At 48.4% G+C, this 19,708-nt stretch overlaps 1 protein-coding gene across 2 annotated transcripts in view; it reads left to right on the top strand.

The window, feature by feature from the left end:
- FZD3 (frizzled class receptor 3) overlaps positions 1-19,009 on the top strand; it is a 37,446-nt gene extending 18,437 nt beyond the window's left edge. Inside the window, exons 2-7 of one of the 2 annotated variants that reach the window (XM_065730473.1) lie at positions 2,142-2,338; positions 3,820-3,976; positions 4,763-4,837; positions 16,624-16,772; positions 18,269-18,502; positions 18,796-19,009. In XM_065730473.1, coding sequence (XP_065586545.1) covers positions 2,142-2,338; positions 3,820-3,976; positions 4,763-4,837; positions 16,624-16,772; positions 18,269-18,502; positions 18,796-19,009 — 1,026 coding nt within the window. Of the gene's footprint in view, positions 1-2,141; positions 2,339-3,819; positions 4,838-16,623; positions 16,773-18,268; positions 18,503-18,795 lie in introns of both variants that reach the window. The other variant, XM_065730472.1, reaches the window with a different exon arrangement.
- Positions 19,010-19,708: the final 699 nt, after the last annotated feature.

Below are 19,708 nucleotides of genomic sequence, written 5' to 3'. Positions count from 1 at the left end.
TGGCTGGGGCATCCACAACTTCTATGGGCAGCACTGACAGGGCCCCACCGCCCTCGTCTTGAGGAATTTCTTCCTAATGTCTGACCCAAATCTCCCCTATTTTAGTTTAAAACTGTTTCCCTGTGTGCTATCGCCATTCACACAGAAGGCAGGGTGGTATGAGAGGGGCCTGGAGTTGCTGGGAAACGAAGGGCCGGCAGCAGCGGAGCAGTCCTATTCAATTATGCCTATTTAAGTAGATTTCATTCATGTTCTTTGGCCTTAGTTTGTCTGTACTGTCTTTTGAGGAGTATGCCAAGGCCAGACTCAAACCCAGACTTGTTCTTTGCAGCGATAAAGAACCTTAAGCACAGCTAACATACCCTCCAGGGCACGAGGAACTCTGCCAGGGAAGATTTAATTATATCAGTGTTATTTCAGATGTTCTAGTGTCTTCTACCCAACTTCCAGCTGCCGTGCCTGATGGGAGCAAGTTTCTGCACTGAGCTCACGTGCTGTCTGCTGTGCCTGTCACAGGACAGCTCTTGTGCTGGATTGTCCAGGTGCCCGTGGATGCCCCCACCTTGAGGCAGCGTGGCATCTTTCTGAATGGTGGAGCTTCAAGCTTTCAGGCTCACTGTAATGCCTCTGCTGCTTTCTCCAGTTCGGAGGTAGCGGAGCAATCCAGTGTTGACACACTGTTTTGTTTTACTCTAGTTTTTGTTTTGTTTGTGTAAGTTCTAATGTATTTTGTTATTATGTAGTTGGAAGGGACCCATAAAGGTCATCTAGCCCAAATCCCTGCAGTGGACAGGGACACCCATGGCTCCGTCAGTGCTCACAGACCTGTCCAGCCTGCAGGGACATCCACCACCTCTCAGGGCAGCCTGTGCCAGTGTCTCACTGCTCTTACTGCAAAAAACTTCTCATGCCCAATCTAAACCTCCCCTCTTCTAGTGGGAAACCATTTCCCTTGGCCTGTCCCAACAGACCCTGCTGAACTGTGTCCCCTTCTTTCCTGTAGCTCCCCTTTAGATACTGACAGGCCTCAGTCACCTGGCAGCCTTCTCTCCTCCAGGCTGCACAGCCCCAGGGCTCTCAGTCTGTCCTCACAGGAGAGGGATTCCATCCCTGGGATCATTTCAGTGGCCCTAAAAACACTGTGAGAAGGGCCACGTGATAGTAAGGAGGTAGCACGGTTTATCAACATGCACCAGTCTTCACAATGCTATAAATCTCTATTTCTTTCCTTTCAACTTTAGAAATTACAGCTTAATTACAGCTGCACGTTGGCTAATTGTGATAGATTTTCCCTCAGTCCTTCTGAGGAGCTATCACCATTATCACTGTTACTTGAAGCTGTTATCAGACAACAAGTAGCACGAGATAGCAGTGTTTCTTCTGTTTTGTTTGAGCTTTCTGGGTAGGTGAAGACAGGCATACTTGCTGTGGCTTCACTGTGATTACAGCTGTGTTCTTAAAGCCAGGAACTTCTCCGTGCCTGTGAGTGCGCGTGGCTGGTGGCACGTGTTGGATGGCTGTCTGCCTGCAGGTGCTCTCTGCTGACAGAAGATAGATTTAACAGAAGACAAGGTGCTGTGGAAATAACGTCGTGGAAAATGTCTCGTGTTGGCATTCTGTAGGAACAGTCAAAATGAAGAACCCTCCTGAAAATAGCACTCATCTGATCAGTAAATGGCAGTTAAAAAATCCCACTCTGTGTTGTTCTCCAGTGTTTCTCACATTGCAGTCTCATCAGCTGAACTGTAGTTCTTCATGTAATCCCACTACTCCAGCAGCTCACAATTCGTGTCATTTCAACAGGCAATGGAAAGAAGTTCATCTGGTGTTTACTGGAGAATATTAGTCTGAGCCCGAATCCCCAGAGGTGCTTTGCTATCTAATCCCCATAGATTGTGATGCAGATTGCCTACATAAATGTCCCTGTTGAGTTCTTGTTGTTGTCCCCGGGCTTCTTGATCGCCTGCTCCCTAAAACCTGAGTGCTGCACTGTGATGACCTTCTGAGAGGCACTGTTCAGTCAGGGCTGTGCTTAGGGTTGTGAAAGCCCTTGTGCCTCCTGACTCAAAGCATTGCTTCCTGCCGCCGCGTGCTACAAAACTGCTCCCTGAAGCTCTTGAATTCTCCCTTTTCTTTTGCAGCCATTTCATCCGATGGTGAATTTGGAATGTTCCAGAGATTTTCGTCCGTTTCTGTGTGCCCTCTACGCTCCCGTGTGCATGGAGTACGGCCGTGTCACTCTCCCGTGTCGCAGACTGTGCCAGAGAGCGTACAGCGAGTGCTCCCAGCTCATGGAGATGTTTGGAGTCTCTTGGCCTGAGGATATGGAGTGCACCAGGTGAGCAGACCTGTTCTCTCCCAATCCCACACCAGAGTGGTAGTGCCACCTGGGATATGTTGGGATTTGAAACAGATGTTTGTGTTCCATCCCAGGTGCCCTCATCCTCCCTCCAGCTTGTGTAACAGCCTGTCTCCTGGGGAGGAAACTGGACTCATATTTCTGCCATCTATCCAAGAGATGAACTGAGAAGTGAGACAGGCAGTTACTGTAAGCAGTGCACACGTATTCTTAATGAATACATCAATCTGTTTTCCTCGTTGTCACATATGCAGACCTGGCTTTGTCTGCAGTACTGAATAGGTGACACAGTGCTAAATCCTGAGGCGTGCACAGTTACGTAGGGCTGGAGGTGAAGAATCCAGGGGAGCTGGCTGCTTTCAGAGAGCATCTAAAGTCTCAAAGCTCCCTCGTGTTGCATGGAAAGATGTTTTCAGCTTTACATTACTGAAATAATGTCATAGCAAAGCATTCCGTGCTGTTCTCATCTGTATGAGTCGATGCATCTGAAATGGAAAACAATCTCTGTGCATTTTTTTTCTTTGAATATGTGATTTAACAGCTAATGACATGCTGGAGTACATTCAGAAGAAATAGTGTCTCTTAAAGTTGAATAGGAGAGAATAGAAAACAGTGAAACACTTTATTTTAGTGAAAGAATGAGTCAGTGCTAATAAAAGAAAGTCTAGGTCCTGATAATCTCCATCGGCTGCTCTGCCCACGCCCTTCGGGTGCTCCTAAGTGGGACCAACATCAGTAGTGACATTTCAGAACTGGAGCTAGAACTCTGGCAGCCTTACTCGTGCTTTGTTAGTGTCAGGATGCCCAAACTTGTGCTGTGCAGAGAAGCAAGCAAGCCTGTTCAGTTTACACTGCGCTTGCTGAGGTAGTAATGTCTAGCAGAGGGAGGAACCGAACAGCAGTGCATGGCATCCCTCCAGTCTGCCCTTCGGAATGGAGGGCTGCCTCTCAGCAGCCCTTAGCCTGATTGTAAAGTATCTTCATTATCATTTCAGTTTATTAGTGCTGGTTGGATGTTTGGTCTGACCAGCCCAGCGTCCTGTCTGATAGCAGCTAGTAGACTTGCTTAGGGAAAGGGGTTAAAATGTTCTATAAAATCATTCTTCCTTGGGCACGTAGGCTCAGTTTGCAGCAAAGCTAAACGTAGAGACTTCCTGAGATGGGTTACCCCATCATAAAGTATGTAAAGGGGGTTACCCTTATGCTTAAGGCCTCAGGATTCTCCTCAGCCATTTATATCTCGATTTCCACGCATATTTTGTAGCTCCATGTACTGCAGTCTGTGACAGTGAGTTCTAAAGCTTCTTGGTGTATGGTGCTGTATTTTGTGGATTTCCTGTTACGTGGATTGTCTGTTTTCTTTCCAGTCACTGTGTCTGAAGTCAGACGTGTACATGAGGCTACTGTTCTTTGCACGTGACGTGTGTATTTCTTGTAAATAATTCTTTCTTGCCTTTTAGATTCCCGGACTGTGATGAGCCGTATCCTCGTCTTGTTGACCTCAGTTTGGGTGGGGAGCCCACAGAAGAGGCCCCCATGGCAGTACAGAGGGATTATGGTTTCTGGTGTCCTCGAGAGTTGAAAATAGACCCTGATCTGGGTTACTCTTTCCTGAGGGTACGGGACTGTTCCCCTCCTTGCCCAAACATGTACTTCCGGCGTGAAGAGCTCTCCTTTGCTCGCTACTTCATCGGAGTGATCTCCATCGTCTGCCTTTCTGCTACCTTGTTCACTTTTTTAACTTTCCTGATCGATGTCACAAGATTTCGCTATCCAGAAAGACCGATCATATTTTATGCTGTCTGTTACATGATGGTGTCATTAATCTTCTTCATTGGCTTTCTGCTTGAAGACCGAGTAGCATGTAATGCATCTAGTCCCGCCCAGTACAAGGCTTCTACGGTGACACAGGGCTCTCACAACAAAGCCTGTACCATGCTTTTCATGGTGCTCTATTTCTTTACCATGGCTGGCAGTGTTTGGTGGGTCATTCTTACCATCACGTGGTTCTTGGCAGCTGTGCCAAAATGGGGCAGTGAAGCAATCGAGAAGAAAGCGTTGCTCTTCCACGCCAGTGCCTGGGGCATTCCAGGAACTCTAACCATCGTCCTCTTAGCAATGAATAAAATTGAAGGTGACAATATTAGCGGCGTATGTTTTGTTGGCCTCTATGATGTGGATGCATTAAGATACTTTGTACTTGCACCCCTCTGCCTGTATGTTGTTGTTGGAGTTTCCCTTCTGCTAGCTGGCATTATCTCTCTCAATCGGGTTCGCATTGAAATCCCATTAGAAAAAGAGAACCAGGACAAGCTAGTGAAGTTCATGATCCGGATTGGCGTGTTCAGTGTTCTGTACCTCGTGCCACTGTTGGTTGTAATTGGCTGCTATTTCTATGAGCAGGCTTATCGAGCTGTGTGGGAGACGACGTGGATTCAAGAACGCTGCAGAGAGTATCACATCCCGTGCCCCTACCAGGTGAGGAAATCCATGGGAAGTGTTCGGCAGTGCAGAATCTGGATGCTGTGGGGGTATGCTAACACTTAATTGTCACCCTTAATTGAAAGTGGTGCTACTCCTATGGGGGAAGTTTCTTGCCCTACTCAAGCTATTGGAATAAGGACCTAGGCCTTCTGGAAGACTGAGTGTGATTGGGAAGTGGGAGCTTTGAATCAGCTGCTTGCTGCTGCTTTGTTACAGATGACGTCTTTGGAGTTTCTTGGCTGTATGGAACCCACACAGGATGTAAAGATGCTGTTTTAAACCAACTTGACAAACAGGTCTTAACGAGTTTATTTTTGCTCTCTAGGTACGTGGTAGGAGTTTTGGCTTTTAAGCGGAGCTGTAATCAGCCTCACTGCTTTCTCTAGATTTGGTTGTTCTTCCCTAGCAGTTCTGTTGCCTCGATCAGCCTACACGTTCTGTGCTCGTTTTAGAGCAGTCCATGCAGACGTCAGAAACAGCTATGAAAAATCTTATTTGAAATGTCTCCTGAGAAAAATGAGAGCTTCAGTTCTGTCTGTAAAGAAAACGCCGTGTAGCTGCTCTCTGACTGAGCTATCCTGGGGACAGGAGGCAGTTAAGAGCAAGAGATACCAAGCTGTCTGCCATTGACTTCATTATGATGCTCTTATGGTTGCAGAGTAAGCATTGTGTTCATTACTCGAACCCTACTTTCCTTTTTTGAGCCAAAGAGGTGAATTGGATTTGGAATGATATTCCTTAGATATTTCCTGCAACTTATTTGAAAGTAATTTTAATTAAGGGGTGTACTGCAACCATCTATTACATGGCAGCGTGAATATTTAACAGAAGTTAGTACTCTGGCTCTGAAGCAGTTGAAACACCAGCTGGATCATCAGAGCTCACATTTTAATGCAGTAAAATATCACTTAGAGGTTTGGCTTAGTTTATGTAGCATGATAATAATCCTTTTTTTACCTTTTAACCCTTTTCATTGTTTTCTCTGTTACATTTTATTAGGGTGTGACTCCTTCCTCCCATCCAATGTGTGAGCATTTTTATGGCAGGAAATATCTGTCAGTGGGTGTGTTCAGTTTCATTTGCTTGATTGACTCTTCATTGCTGCAGTTTTTAATACGTTAAATTGATGAATGCATACAAAGAGCGAAAGAGAGAGACGAGTTTGTGGCTCAGTTGTTTGCAAATGCCTTTCCACATGTCTGCCTGAAATCTATACTGCTTTCTCATACATAACATAGAACCAAAGCTGTTTTAAACGTTGAAGCTTCTGGTGTGTAAGGGCTGAAGTCCTGGTTGGTGGAATAATGACAACACGTCGTAAAGCTGCTCGGGTCTCTAGAAAGCCATGAACATAATGGCTCAGCAGGAGTCAGCAGAACAATAATGCTTTCATTCATGTCAAATTGGGTTGAAGGACCCATAGACCTTAGGGAATGTTGGGAGGGTTTTTCTTCTAACCCGTTCCATTTTTTGTCCTAAGCTGAACGTGCTCTTCCATTTAAACTGTCTGGACATACAACCGAAGCGGATTTCCAGAGCATTGGGGAGAAATCATTTTATACTTAGTTCGTGCAAGTGAAAGGAATTATTAAATTAGAGGAAATTTAAAGCTATCCAGAGAGTGTCACTCACTTATACGAGACCGTATTTTTTAAAGCCTTAATGTTATTTAACTCTGGTTTCAGATATTTCAGTTCTTTCACTTCGGATGAAAAATTAATCCTACACTGAGTTGATTCCACAGTTTAAGTATTGGGTTATTTTTTTATGCACAGGGTGGGTTTGTAGCTGGAGTTTGCTGCTGGTGTAGGCACACTTCTTCCAACACCAGCAAATCTGGGGTTAAAACCTCATCAGTCCGTTCAGCCGTTATTTCAGCTTTGTCATTGCAGGGTGATGCCACAGTAGATCATTCTGGAAAACTGCTAAGGGGTTGGATATGCAGCTGACACCAACACATCTCTCCTGGGTGACTGCTTCGTGCAGGAGCTACCCGTGCTGCACATGGTGCTGGCTGCTGCCAAGCCAGAGAGCCTCAGCTGCTGGGTTCAGGTGAAGAATGGCGTATTTCCTTGACTACCTAAAATTGGCAGCATCGTTTCTGATCCCAAAATAGAGAAAGCAAAGAGAGACCTTTATGCTGTGACCTTTGTTTGTGGCTACCTGCGTGCTTCTTGGGTCATGCTGGCTAGGTAGTGCTGTTAGCTGTGGGATCTAGGACACACCTGTTGCTCACCTTGCAAGGTGTGCACTCCTGGTTCCTGGGAGAGATGGAGAAGAGTGGGAAGGTTTTCTGAAAGCGTCCAGAGCTCTCTGCACATGAGCACATCCTGGTGCTCACGATTCTCTAGAGCTTTTGGTTGCTGCAGGTCAGGTAGCGGCTTTGGTCTGTTCGTTGGCTGCAAATGCAAAGAACAGACAGCAGTTATCCCTGCCGTGCTGTGGTTGTGAGGGCACAGAGCTTGATCCATCAGAAATTGAGTGGAGGGAGTTTTGTTCCCTTTAGGATCCTGTAGCGAGGAAAAAAGCCAACATAAAACTAGCATCGTAAGAATTATTGGTGGCATATAGTATATATCTAATGTGATTCAGAAAGCATAGAATCAGAACAGCCTGGGTTGAAAATGACCTCAAAGACCATCTAGTTTCAACTCCCCTGCTGTTGGCAGGGTCACCAGCCACTAGAGCAGGCTGCCCAGGGCCACATCCAGCCTTGCCTTGAATGCCCCCAGGGATGGGGCATCCACAGCCTCTCTGTGCAACCTGTTCCAGTGCATCACCGCCCTGTGAGTGAAAAACTTCCTCCTGACATCCAACCTGAATCTTCCCTGTCTTAGCTCAAAACTGTTCCCCCTTGTCCTGTTACTGTCAGCCCGTGTAAACAGTCATTCCCCCTCCTGTTGATACGCTCCCTTCAAGTACAGGAAGGCCACAGTGAGGTCTCCTTGGAGCCTTCTCTTCTCCAAGCCAAACAAGCCCAGTTCCCTCAGCCTTTCCTCACAGGAGAGGTGCTCCAGCCCTCTGATCATTAGTGGTCCTCCGGACCCATTCCAAGAGCTCTGCATCCTTCTTGTGCTGGGTGCCCCAGGCCTGGATGCAGTGCTCCAGATGGGGCCTCAGGAGCTGAGTGGCCATGTTGAACCTCACTAGATTCTTGTGCGTGCTTAGGTTCTGGGGAGTGAACAACTCAGGGAGTTTAGTGTCAGGATGGACAAATTTCTTAATTTAGCTTAAGATATTGAGGTTTCTGTATTACACCATCCTTCTTTCAGTATGAACAATGACAAATTGAATAAGCTATTACCAGAAATAATTGTTTTCTGGCTTTTATGCTAGAAGGACCATTCACAGTAATTGCAGTGATGTAAACTGTTTCCAGTCAGGATCACTCCCCTGGAATAGCTACTCACAGCAGCCTGGCAGGATCTGAACGTGCTCCCTGCCATTCTGAGCATGGCTGGGATGTTCTTGTTCCTGAGGGGCAAGCAGTGTCTTTGTAATCTACTTTCAGCACACTGATATTCAAAGGAGCAGCTGCATTTTATGTTGATACCTCAACTTTCTGTTCTTTGCCATAAGAAGGAAATTTATACTTTGCCTCAAAAAATGGATTAATGTTTTTAAAAGGAGAGTTTGTGCGGTGGAAAATGAAATTAGTGTTCAGTAGCCACAGGGCCTGGGACTCCCACCGTGCACATACAGCATTTGAGCTGGGCTGCGTGCATTACAGTTGTGACCTGGAGAATGAATCTCTGATATATGATCTCTACACACTCACGAAGCACAAAGTGTGCACCAAGGTGAGATGCAGTGTGGAAGAAGAAATGAGGGGATCCAGTCATAAAAGAATCACAGCTAGTCACCTGCTGTGCATGGTTAAAACGAGCCCTTTTCTGCTCCTCCTCCTGCTGCTGTAACAGCAGTGGCTCCACCTATGCTGCCGGGCACAGGAGTGCAGGATTTCTGTTGTACGTTCCTCTTGGGAGTGACAGAGGCAGTCAGACTGGGACACAGTGACTGACTCCAGTCTATGGATGGTGTCTTAAAACTGAGGTAACTTTGGCTACAGAGTGAAATAGATACTGAGGACAGTCTGCCTCCAAGGTCGGTTACAGCGTGCGCTCCTCTTACAAAGGGCAGCATTCAATTGGCCTGGCTCTCCAGGAATGGCAGATCGTGGTGGTAAAAGCTTTTACCTCTTTTATTACTCTGATAGGTGAACTGTGTAAAGTGGTTTAGGCCTGAAAAGGTTCATTGCAGTGATCCATAAAATCAGGTATTCTGCAAAATAGGGAAGGTCTTGGGTTAAGGTACATCCCTGTTAAATGCAAGTGCATCCAGACTCCCCACAGCTTTCCCAAAGGCCTCAGGGCCAGGCTGGGCACTGTGCTGGTGGGAAAGACATCTCATTTAGATATTAAAGAGAAGCAAGAGAGAAAAAAAAACTATTTCAAAGGCATTTGCTCTCCCAGTGAGTCTTTGAGAAATGAAACCAAGCACTATGAATTATCTTTGCTTGTGATCTGGTATTTGCTACTTGCCCAACCACGTGGGCAGAGAATCTCATTGGGTTGAAACGCTCTGGTGCTGAACTGACAGTAAACGCAGTGCTCCCTGCTTGTCTTACAGTCATGCAGGAGAATGGAAGGAGATGAGGGCAGCACGTTTGATTCACTGTAGATGGGGAAGACTTGTCAGCAGGTTAAGGTCAGAACAGAGTGCAAAGTCTGGGTTTGGATTGGAAATCACTTCCTTTTTCCTTTGTCATGAAGAACTTGGTTTTGTGCTGGGTGCTGAACGCCCATCCAGTCCTGCTCAGCTTTGTTGCAGTGTATTAACAGGCTGCTTCCTGAGCCTGACAACAGCTGTAGTGACAGGAGTGCGTGTAGACACGGAAGGCTTTGATGGACGGATTCACCTGTGGACACCTTTTCCAAAGATTTAAGCTAAGGGCAGCACTAAGCATTTGCACACTGTCTGCATCCCTTTGTCATACAGTCAGCTTTTGGGCTTGGCCTCATGTAAGCCATATTGGGCATGTGGGAGAGGAAATCAGTATAAAGATGGAAAGAGTTCCTGAGAGCACTGTTCAGATATTTCAGATGTGTCTGTCTGAGGTGCTCCTCCCAGCTTCCTCTTCTGCCTTGGAGCAGCGGTGGGGCACTTCTGTACTGCTCTGTTTGTTACTCAGATGAATCACAGAACTGTAGGGGGTTGGAAGGGACCTCCAGAATCCAGCCCCCCCTGCCCAAGCAGCTCCCAGCCCAGGTTGCACAGGTAGGAAATCAGGCGGGTCCTGAGCATCTCCAGTTGTACCCTGGCTTAATGTATTGCTTGAAGAGGTCACATTTGTTCTTATTTAGATGTACTTTAGATTAGGATTTTTTCCTGGAAAATTCTAGGGATGTTTTGGGGTCAGAGAGAGCAGAGGTTGGGTTTTTGACCGAGTTCTTTTCCTCCTGTTCTTAGCTTTAACAAACTGAGCCCACCGTGCTATTAAAGCAGTTAACTCTTCAGAGCAGTGCTTTAGGGTGTAACGCCAGCAGTTGTTTCTCTGAGCAGCACACACGGACGGACACTGCTGACTTCCTCCCCTCTGCTTGATGTGTTTCACCACTCCAGGCCCCAGCCTTCCTGTGCAGTGGTGCCAGATGGGATTTTACTGAAGATGGGAATTCTCACCCCCTCACTTGTGCTCACTGCTGGTGTCAGAGAGAAAAGAGAGGATTAATGGTGGTTACCTAAGCTACTGAAAGCTGAAAAAGAAGGAATGTTTTGTTCAGGAGCCTCTGCTCCGTTGGTGGCAGTTCTGTGTATCTGGTACGGGCACAAAGGAGACCAAGTGCAGGCTTGCTGACATCTATCTGTTAATATTTAAATTATGCTGCATTATAGATGGTTGTTATTGCATTAATTGACAATTAAGTTTGGAGAACCAGCTTTTAATGTTAGCAGTTATCTCAGCTTTAGGATGAAGCATTTCCAGGTTTCATGTTTCCCTTTTCCCAAATGCGCTTTTTGACCCCGCCTGTTTTATTTTACTGTGAATTTTCAAGGTGGTTTTAGATGTGCCCAAATTAACTCTTGAGATGAATATCTCTTCACTTCAGACTCCTGGTTCTCCAGCAGTTGTGAGCTGCTTTATCTGCTCGGTTTGCATCCCTGTGTGAAGTTGCCCACGCACCGGGGGCGGGGGCACATTCTGAAGTGCGTTTCATTCCCACTGGCATGGCTTCGTCCTGCCTTCACTGCCCCGAGCACGGCTCCTTGCAGAGCCCTTTAGCACAGGGAAGCTGTCTGGCGAGCAGGTGCCAGCTGGGGAGCAACGCTGGTGGTAAAGTGGTGCAGTGGTGCTCGGCTGCGAGCCAGGCGATGGGAGTGTGCACTCCTGGGCGTCCCACCCCTCGCTGCTGAGCGCTGCGTCCCGCCGTGCCTGTTTGTAACAGGGATTGCACAGAGGCTGGTGAGGCCCAGAGTCGTTTCAGCTCAGGTTTTGCAGCCCGTGTCTGGCTTTGGTTTTTCCATACACAGCACAGACTTTTCTCCTCTTTGAACATACACTAGAGGTTTGACACTCTGATGGCAAAGCTGGGTTGCGTGCAGCCGAGAAACGCTCTGGTGGCAGACTGTCTTTTCCCATGGCTGCACTGTGGGTGAAGGGTAACCCTTGTTGACACGGGCTTTATTTTCACGCACAAGTGCTTTGGGACAATCGCACACGCAGAGCAAGGAGAAGAAAAGATGGGGCTCGCAGACATCTTACCCAAACCAGTGGCAGGAAGTCACTGTTGAGATGTGGGCTCTGCGTCGTTGGGCGTGCAGATGAGGCCGGGTCGTTTCCCTGTTTGGATTTGCAGCAGCATCGTGGGCTTTGTGTTTTCTGTCCTTCCCTTCACTGCTGGGGGTTTTGCTGTGATCAGTACAGAATCTCTGCTGTTTTACCATCTGCATTACAGTGGGGGAGTGCCCTAAGCTGGATGAAGAAAAGAGGCTTTGTTAGGAAATGCCTTAGCACCACTTGTGTGTGGCACAGGCAGAAAGAGAAGAGATGTAGAGATGTCTATAAATCTTGATTTCCCCTCCCTCTTTTTCATTAGTTGTTGTTTGGAATTCCTCTTAGAAGAGGTAATGGATTTGCTTAAGTCTGCCCTAAGGAACTGCTTCTTGTTGAATCTAATTACTGTGTCCTCAAAAAAAGGAGGTGAGATAAAAGCATCTTCTCCTGATTGCTGTTTACTCAGGAGAGACCGAGCAGATGGGAATGAGGAGCTGCACTCCTCTTAGAAAACAACATCCACTCTGAAAAGCAGCGCTAAGCCCGGAGAGAGCTGTGTCCCAGCAGTGGTTCAGGCAGTTCCTCCTGCCTCCAATGCCCAGGAAAAATAATGTATTCATCCAATTTCCTGGAACTCTCTTCAGCTTTAGCAATATCAGCACTCTCTCCGTGCACATCGAGGACTGATTAATCCTACAGAGTACGCTCTGTGTTCTCTTATCTCACCTTCACATGCATACAATTTCCAGTGCATTAACATATTAAGTGAAAGCAATCATTTCATCCATGAGTCATTTCTGTATGGTTTTTTTCTTCCTAATTGGATTGACTGAGCTAGAGACAAAGGGCAATGACTTCCCAGCCGTTACCTGCAGACAGGGGAGTGATCCATGTACCTGTGTGTGTCTCCTCAAGGTCACCTCTTGCTCCTATTTCCTTTTTATTCCCTATTTTGCTGGGGATGACTTGCCAAGGAGGTCAGATCTTGCTATGGGTGAGTCCTCATTGGTGCTAAGTGGTGTTTGTGCCTCTATTCTGTTTCTCACTTGTGCTCCCCTTGTATCATTACGTTTAAGGCGTTCTTAAAACGTCAGTCTCAGAAAAGCACTTGCATTGAAACTGACGGCTCTGGAGGTTATAGCACAGTTCCTGTTCTGAAGGCTTTTTCTTTCCAGGAGCTGGCCATTCCAGACCTTGTCTGTGTGGTGCCACAGGGCATAACGTGCACAATGAAGTCCAGCTCCCACTGCGAGCATGGAGAGATCTGCTCAGTGGTGTCATGTAATCAAGTTCAGAATCGTCTGTAAATAGAAAGGTATTATTGGGAAGGTAATAGATATTTACCCCGTCTTGTAGATGTTTTTTCTCTAAGCCTGCTCTTTTATTATCTAAATACTCTACTTATTTCTTCTCTGGATCCCTCTGATTCCTGGAGAAGAGAATGCGGACAGAGCACAGTGTGTCCTCCCAGCAATATCAAGCTAGCGTAGCCTTGCAGAAGAAGGGTAAGAAGGGATGCAGTTAGTTTCAGAAGCTTGTAAGGCACACTGAGAATAACTGCTGAAGTCGAAGGCAGTGCTGGCAGGGTGATAACGTGCTTGTGTGTGAAGCACTACTGGAAGTGAGAGGATTGTGTGGCAAAGTGGAGGAGCTGAGGGCTGGAGAGCGGAGTGGGCCCGTGTGCTGTTGCTGGCTGCCACAGCAAGGGCTGAGTGCGATTGAGAAGGAGAACAGAGTGCCAGAGGAGGTATTAATGCTGCTGAAAAGGCCTCCAGAAAGGCCTCTAGCCTATTGAGCTGCTAACCCTAACGCTTCTGTTGCATTGCTTTGTTAGCTTCTAGCTGGGGCTGTGGTGGCCCAAGTTGCACACTGAACACGCTGCCTTCATTTCCTCTCTGGGCACGCAGCAACTCAGTAGTTACTAAGTGATTCCAGAGAATATTTGCTAATGTGATTCAATGGGCAAAGTTAATGAACGGAGCTTCGTGCCCCTGCAGTAAGCAGGAAAGTGCAGCTGAGAGCAAGAAACAGGAGGCACCGGTGTTGTGCAGTAGCTGTCAGCCATTGTGCAGTGCAGGACCTGAATGTCCGTGCTGACCCCGCTCAGCAGCTCTTCCAGCAGGGCCACGTCGGGTTGGCCGTTCCCAGCTGTGGCGGTGTTTGGAGTTGCTCAGTTCTTCAGCTTCTGCTGCCCCGGAGCCAGGGAGCTTGTGTGGATCCTCGCTTGCTGAGTACAGCAGGCAAGTTGCGTGATTTTAATGAACTGGAAAAATAATTTCATTTTACAGAGAGAGATGCTGCTGCATTTTGCTGGGAAATGAGCAGCACATGTACAATATTCTATATTTCAAAGCAGTGACAGTGATGGAAATGGTTATGAAAGTGAGACCGTCGGATCACATTCCCTTTGGTCTTTCCCCGCTTCCTCTGCTTTCAACAAAAGGATGAGTTAATTTGAATTTCATTGCTTTTTATCCTTAGGGAAATATCGAATGATCATCCTCATTGTGGAACCGTGCCCCAGAGGAGGGGGACAGGTGTTGGGTTTGTGCCTTCACTCCACACGTGCAGCAAGCTCATTAATTTGTGCTTTCATACGCTGCAGTGAGAAGAGGCCACTGCTCTCTGTCACTACAAAGCGACCGTGATTGATCGTTCAGGGGCAGAAGGGGAAAACAGTCAGAAATTAGTTATATAAGCATCTTAAATGAGCAGTGTGCCTACAAAGAGGCACTGTTTCTCCCCGGAGGAATGCTGAAATGGCCGTTTTTAACCTCCCTTCTGAACACCTGCTCCTGTGGGTCCGGCAGGGAAGCATCGCACCGATGTCTCTCTGTGCTCAGCAGGGGAAGCGTTTCACAGCCTGCACCAGCCCAGCTGCAGCTCCAGCCCTGCAGATGGGAGCAGGGGTGGGCTGTGAAGTCTCACTATCACGTATGCAATCTTTGTAGCTGACAGAACTTGTTTGTTGGTCTTTGCTCGGCGAAGCATCGGTACCCATGCTGCTGGCAGGACGTGCCTGAGCAGAGCAGAGCACACTGTACTGCAGCTGTGTCAGCCCATTCCCTGCTTGCTGAGTGCCTCTGAGGGCCCAGAGCTGCACAGCCTCGCAGTGCCGATGCGGGCACTCAGATCTGTACAGCCTTACATCCACACGGTGCGAGAAGTTTGGGCACTCTGGGGAAAATCATTTCATGTGTCGTGCATATCTGCAGCCTTGTCAAGGGCTGTAATATCTGCCTTGTAACTTGGACTGCTCCTAAGTAGCCGTGCAGCGTAGGAAACGTGGAGGTCCTCTGGATTTCAGTGGTAGGAATCTGAGGGTAAGCACGAGGGAGCTGCTGTGTGGCTCCACTGCTATTAAAAACCATGCAATCATTCCTTTGTCTTAATGAAAGAAAATGGCAGCGTTTGGGGTTTGGAATTACATCAGTGCTGTACTTTCTGGCAATGAGCTCGGAGGCTTTGGGGTTAAGCACCTGATACTTACAGTTTTATATTCCTGGAACAGTAATTTCAAGTCTTATTTTTCCTTTGTTAATTGCATTTAACGTCTCCTAATCCACAGATATGTTGTTTAAAGCAGGTGCAGTCACTTCAGTATTAATGATCAGGGGGCACAAGTGTGCTCCTGCTCCAACTGCTGGCTCCGTGCAGGGAAGCTGATGGTGGAGAAGTGTGTGTGCTGACAGTTAAGAGCTCGTTTTCCTGGAGAGCAGAGTAGAGCAGAGTGCTCTCCTTTTCACCTGGAGGCATTCGGTGAATCGATTGATTTCAGCTTCTGCTTGGAACGATTTGCAGCACCCAACACAAGTGTGTGGAGCCAGAAGCTGTGACACCAAGTGATTTAATGCAGTGTGTTCATGGAAGTGGTACCTGTTCCTTGGGTCACTGTTAATGTCTTTCTTTTTCTTGGGTGAAACCTCACAGAATGACTCCAGAAAACTCACGTTGTGTGGTTACGTGTGTGCACGGGCTGGGAGGTCCACAGCCTGGTGTAAAATACTGAGCAGTGCTGGGGAGAGAACTCACCCGGGAAGGGCATTCATTCCCATTGCATGCAAAGATGAACTCTGAGAATTAGAATCATGCTTTGTGGTGCTTCTAAATTAAATTGTGCATCCGTGATGAAAGATTGGCATCCGGGATGCCAATGGGATGTGCTCGGGAGCTGTTCCGAAGTCCTGCTCCTGTCTGAGGACAGCATTTCTTTATGGCTGAAGCAGCCATATTTCTTCCCTGTTGCCTAGCTTACATAGAAGCATTTCTCCTCTTCCTGTGAGCCGGGCTGTTCCCTGCCATCCTAGTAGGAGCATGGATCCAAAGGGAATTCTCACTTGTATCGTAGGAGACTTGGAACAGCTTGTGTGATACTCTGCTCCAGCAGGAGCCTGCATTGTGCCAAGATAAGCTGTGAGTGCCTTCCCTCTGCTGCCATCTCTCCCGAGGGCAGTGGTGTGCTTCAGGCGAGCGCTGCGGCTCTTCAAGATTTGCTCACTTTTTGGGTTAGGGCCTCAGTGCCTATCTGTTCTAGAGCAGATCGTACCTTGGCGATGCCTCGAGTTCCCAGGGGAAGGAAAGCAAGGGCTAAGCCCTCTGTGAATGGCGAGGAATGGAGTCAGTGTCGAGCATCCCATGAAGCCTTTCGTCGGGCTCTATCCCAACAGCGAACGTAGCACCTGGTTCTATATAGGTTAGTTCTGTCAAAGAAACGAGTCTTTATAACTCGTGGACTAGAAAATATTTCACAGCTATTCAGGGCGCAGACAAAAGAGCAGAAGTACAAATAAAGGCCAGGGCCTCGCAGCGGTTGGGGCCTTTGTTTTACTCCGCAGTGGATTGCGCGTCACATTCGGTGGTGCTCTCTAGGGCCCTGAAACAAAGGAACCCTGTTGATGTTTACTTTGGCTCAAGGCACAGACAGTTATTTTAAATGAGTTAATCAGTGGAGGGGCGAGCTGTGACGGTTCGTATGATGTCCTTTTCGGTCTCTCCCTCTCTGCAGGTCACTCAGATGAGCCGTCCAGATCTGATCCTCTTTCTCATGAAATATCTCATGGCTTTGGTAGTTGGGATACCCTCTGTCTTCTGGGTTGGAAGCAAAAAGACCTGTTTTGAGTGGGCCAGCTTTTTCCACGGGCGCAGGAAAAAAGAGTGAGTATTGAGACAGACAGACGAGCTGAGTGCTCATTCAAGTCCTCTTCCCTTGTAGTCCTGGAGCATTTCAGTCTCCCATGGAGGCAGGGACAGGAGCAGATGGGGTCAGCTTTCCCACAAGTCTGTCGTTATTTACAGTGGAGGAAGGGAGGGTGGAACAAGCCACAGAAAAGCCCTGAAGAACTGTCACATTTTTTATCCGTTATTATTCTTTGGTCCCAGAATCAAATGTACACTGTTCTGTTGGTTTCAGTGAGCAGTGGCAGTGAGGGCTGGTGTTTGTTAAGGTACCTATCCAGTCCACTGCACCACGACATTAAATGGAAATTGAACCTAAGTTGTTTTTGCCATGATTGCAGTTCAAAGCAATTGTCTCTGCGTTCCATCGTCCCATATGCACTGACCATAAAGCCCAAGCACTCTGACAGAATTGCAGGAACACCGTGCTGAGCTTCTTCAAGGCCAGCGTTAATTTAGGCTGAGATATGGCATAAATGTAGAGACAGTGTATTTGATTATATCATAGCAATGAATGCGTAGTCTCATAATCATAAATACTGTCTCATCAGTGGCTGTTTCAGAGTAGATCTGCAAACATAGCAAGCATTTAAGTGGCTGCCTCGTGCTGTTGGCTTGGCCATCCGTAGCAGAAGTGGCTCTCTGCTGAGCTCCACGTAAAATTACTTCTGTAGAGTTGGAGCAAAGTTCGATTTATCCAAAAGAGAACCTCGTAAGACACACACACAGCTAACAAGTCAATAGGTTTTCAATAGGATTCACCTAGAGGTGATGTACTCGTGCTGCGGGCAGAGAACAGGACCAGAGGTAATGAAGATAGCAGAGGCCGTTGGGGCACTGCTGTATCTGTGCCTGCTGCCGTGGCTGTGGTGGGAGCTCCATCTCCATGTGTGTGTCAGCAGCAGCACAGCTCCGGGAGCCACGTGTGCTGGGCAGCTGGAAGCTGTGCTGGCTCATCCTTGCATCACAGCAAGGTGGAGCAGCCAAGCACGAGTCCCTCTGTGGGCCCTTTGCAGTAAGGGATTTGAGCAAGCAGAAGGGCTGTGGGGCTGTAGCTGCTGATCCAAGGGCCAGCAGCCATGCCTGTGCCTGGCATATACGCTGCATTTCTTCCTGCTGGCTTTATCCAGATGTAGGGTACTCATTGGAGTGAGGAAGCTGTTCTGTGTGTACGCAGAGCTTGCTGAGTCACAGCTCTGTCCCCAGGAGATCCATGTAACAGTGTTTACAGGCTGAGGCCACGAGCAAATAACTCCACGTGTCTAGGCTGGGGAACCAGGCACAGAGAGTGTGAAGGAGTCAAGAATGTGAACTTTGCTGAAGTACCCAAATTCTAAACGCTTTAGATTAGGCAAATGGAGCAATTACAGTGGAAGTTCTGCTTGTGAAATACACGCAGTGTTGTTACTGCGATCATCTTATGCCTCTTACTGCAGTAATTAACATTAGCTGTTCAAACCACGTGCCTTGTTCAGAGCTGTCAATGAGAGCCGTCAGGTGCTGCAAGAGCCAGATTTTGCTCAGTCTCTTCTGCGGGATCCCAACACCCCCATCATCCGCAAGTCCAGGGGCACCTCCACCCAGGGCACCTCCACCCACGCCTCCTCCACGCAGCTGGCCATGCTGGACGACCAGAGGAGCAAGGCAGGCAGCGTCCACAGCAAAGTGAGCAGCTACCACGGCAGCCTGCACCGCTCACGCGACGGCCGGTGCGTTTCCTTCTCTTAATGTTCTGTGCCAGTGGGTCGGGCTGTGACAGCAGGGGGTGGGGTCACCGTCCCTGGAGGTGCTCCAGAGCCGTGGGATTGTGGCGCTGAGGGACGTGGGCAGTGGGCACGGTGGGCTGGCGATGTCAGATTACTTTTCCAACCTGAAGGACTCTGATTCTGTGATCTAAGTGCGTGGGAAACCAGAGCTCTCCCAACATCAGTGCAGTGCCCGCGCGCAGAGATGTGTTTACATTCTCCTGCTGCCAGTAATCATCCCCTATGCTTGCACGCAGGTACACCCCCTGCAGCTACAGGGGCGTGGAGGACAGGCTCCCTCACGGCAGCATGTCCCGCCTGACCGACCACTCCCGGCACAGCAGCTCCCATCGGCTCAACGAGCAGTCGCGCCACAGCAGCATCAGGGACCTGAGCGGGAACCCGATGACACACATCACGCACGGGACCAGCATGAACCGCGTCATCGAGGAGGACGGGACCAGCGCCTGACCCGCGTGTCGGCCCACACCGCCCCAGCCACCGCTCCTCTGGGCAGCTGCTGCTGCTGCTCTGGTGCCTCAGGACGGCCGAGGTCTGCTTCTCCGCTCTGAAGCCGCTGTTCTCATACCTGCATCGGAGCTGGTGCTCAGCAAGCTTGAGTCACTGAGCACGAAGCTGCTTGCCTCGTCTGCGCCTACCTGTAGGTCGTTATTTATTTGATAACTTGTTCACCCAGCAGCCACCACCGCTGAATTCCTTGAAGAAAAACCATCCCCTCCCTCTGATGCGTCTTCACATCAGCACGTGGCACCACGGGAGCGCGCCAGCAGTTCCACTGACACGTTGTTTGCCCATTGGCATGCTCGTGGGCATGAGGAAACTCTTGAACTGTGAAGGAATTCCTCCGTGCAGCTCTCGCGTCTCTGACCCCGTAACAAACCGACCCTTGTTTCCACGGAGGGAGGGCCCCAAACTCAGTGCTGTACAAAGGACGTCTGGGAGATAGCGTAACAGATAACACTGGAAATGCAGCAGAGGAGAGCAGGTGGCTGAGGATCACCAGCTCCTCCCAGGCGGCTCAGGCTCAGCTGTGGGGATGCAGGAGGGAGGCAGGAGGCAAGGAGTGGAGCTTTTTGTATCGCTTGCATCGTCCTTGCTTTTTTACAAGATACTATTTAAATTTTCTACTTGTTTACAATTTATGTAGGA

This window comes from Cyrtonyx montezumae, unplaced genomic scaffold (genome assembly GCF_038088225.1).
Source record: "Cyrtonyx montezumae isolate F1298 unplaced genomic scaffold, pur_monq_1.0 scaffold_13, whole genome shotgun sequence".
In the NCBI taxonomy this organism is placed as follows: Eukaryota; Metazoa; Chordata; class Aves; order Galliformes; family Odontophoridae; genus Cyrtonyx; species Cyrtonyx montezumae.
This window is presented reverse-complemented; position numbering and strand designations above follow the sequence as displayed.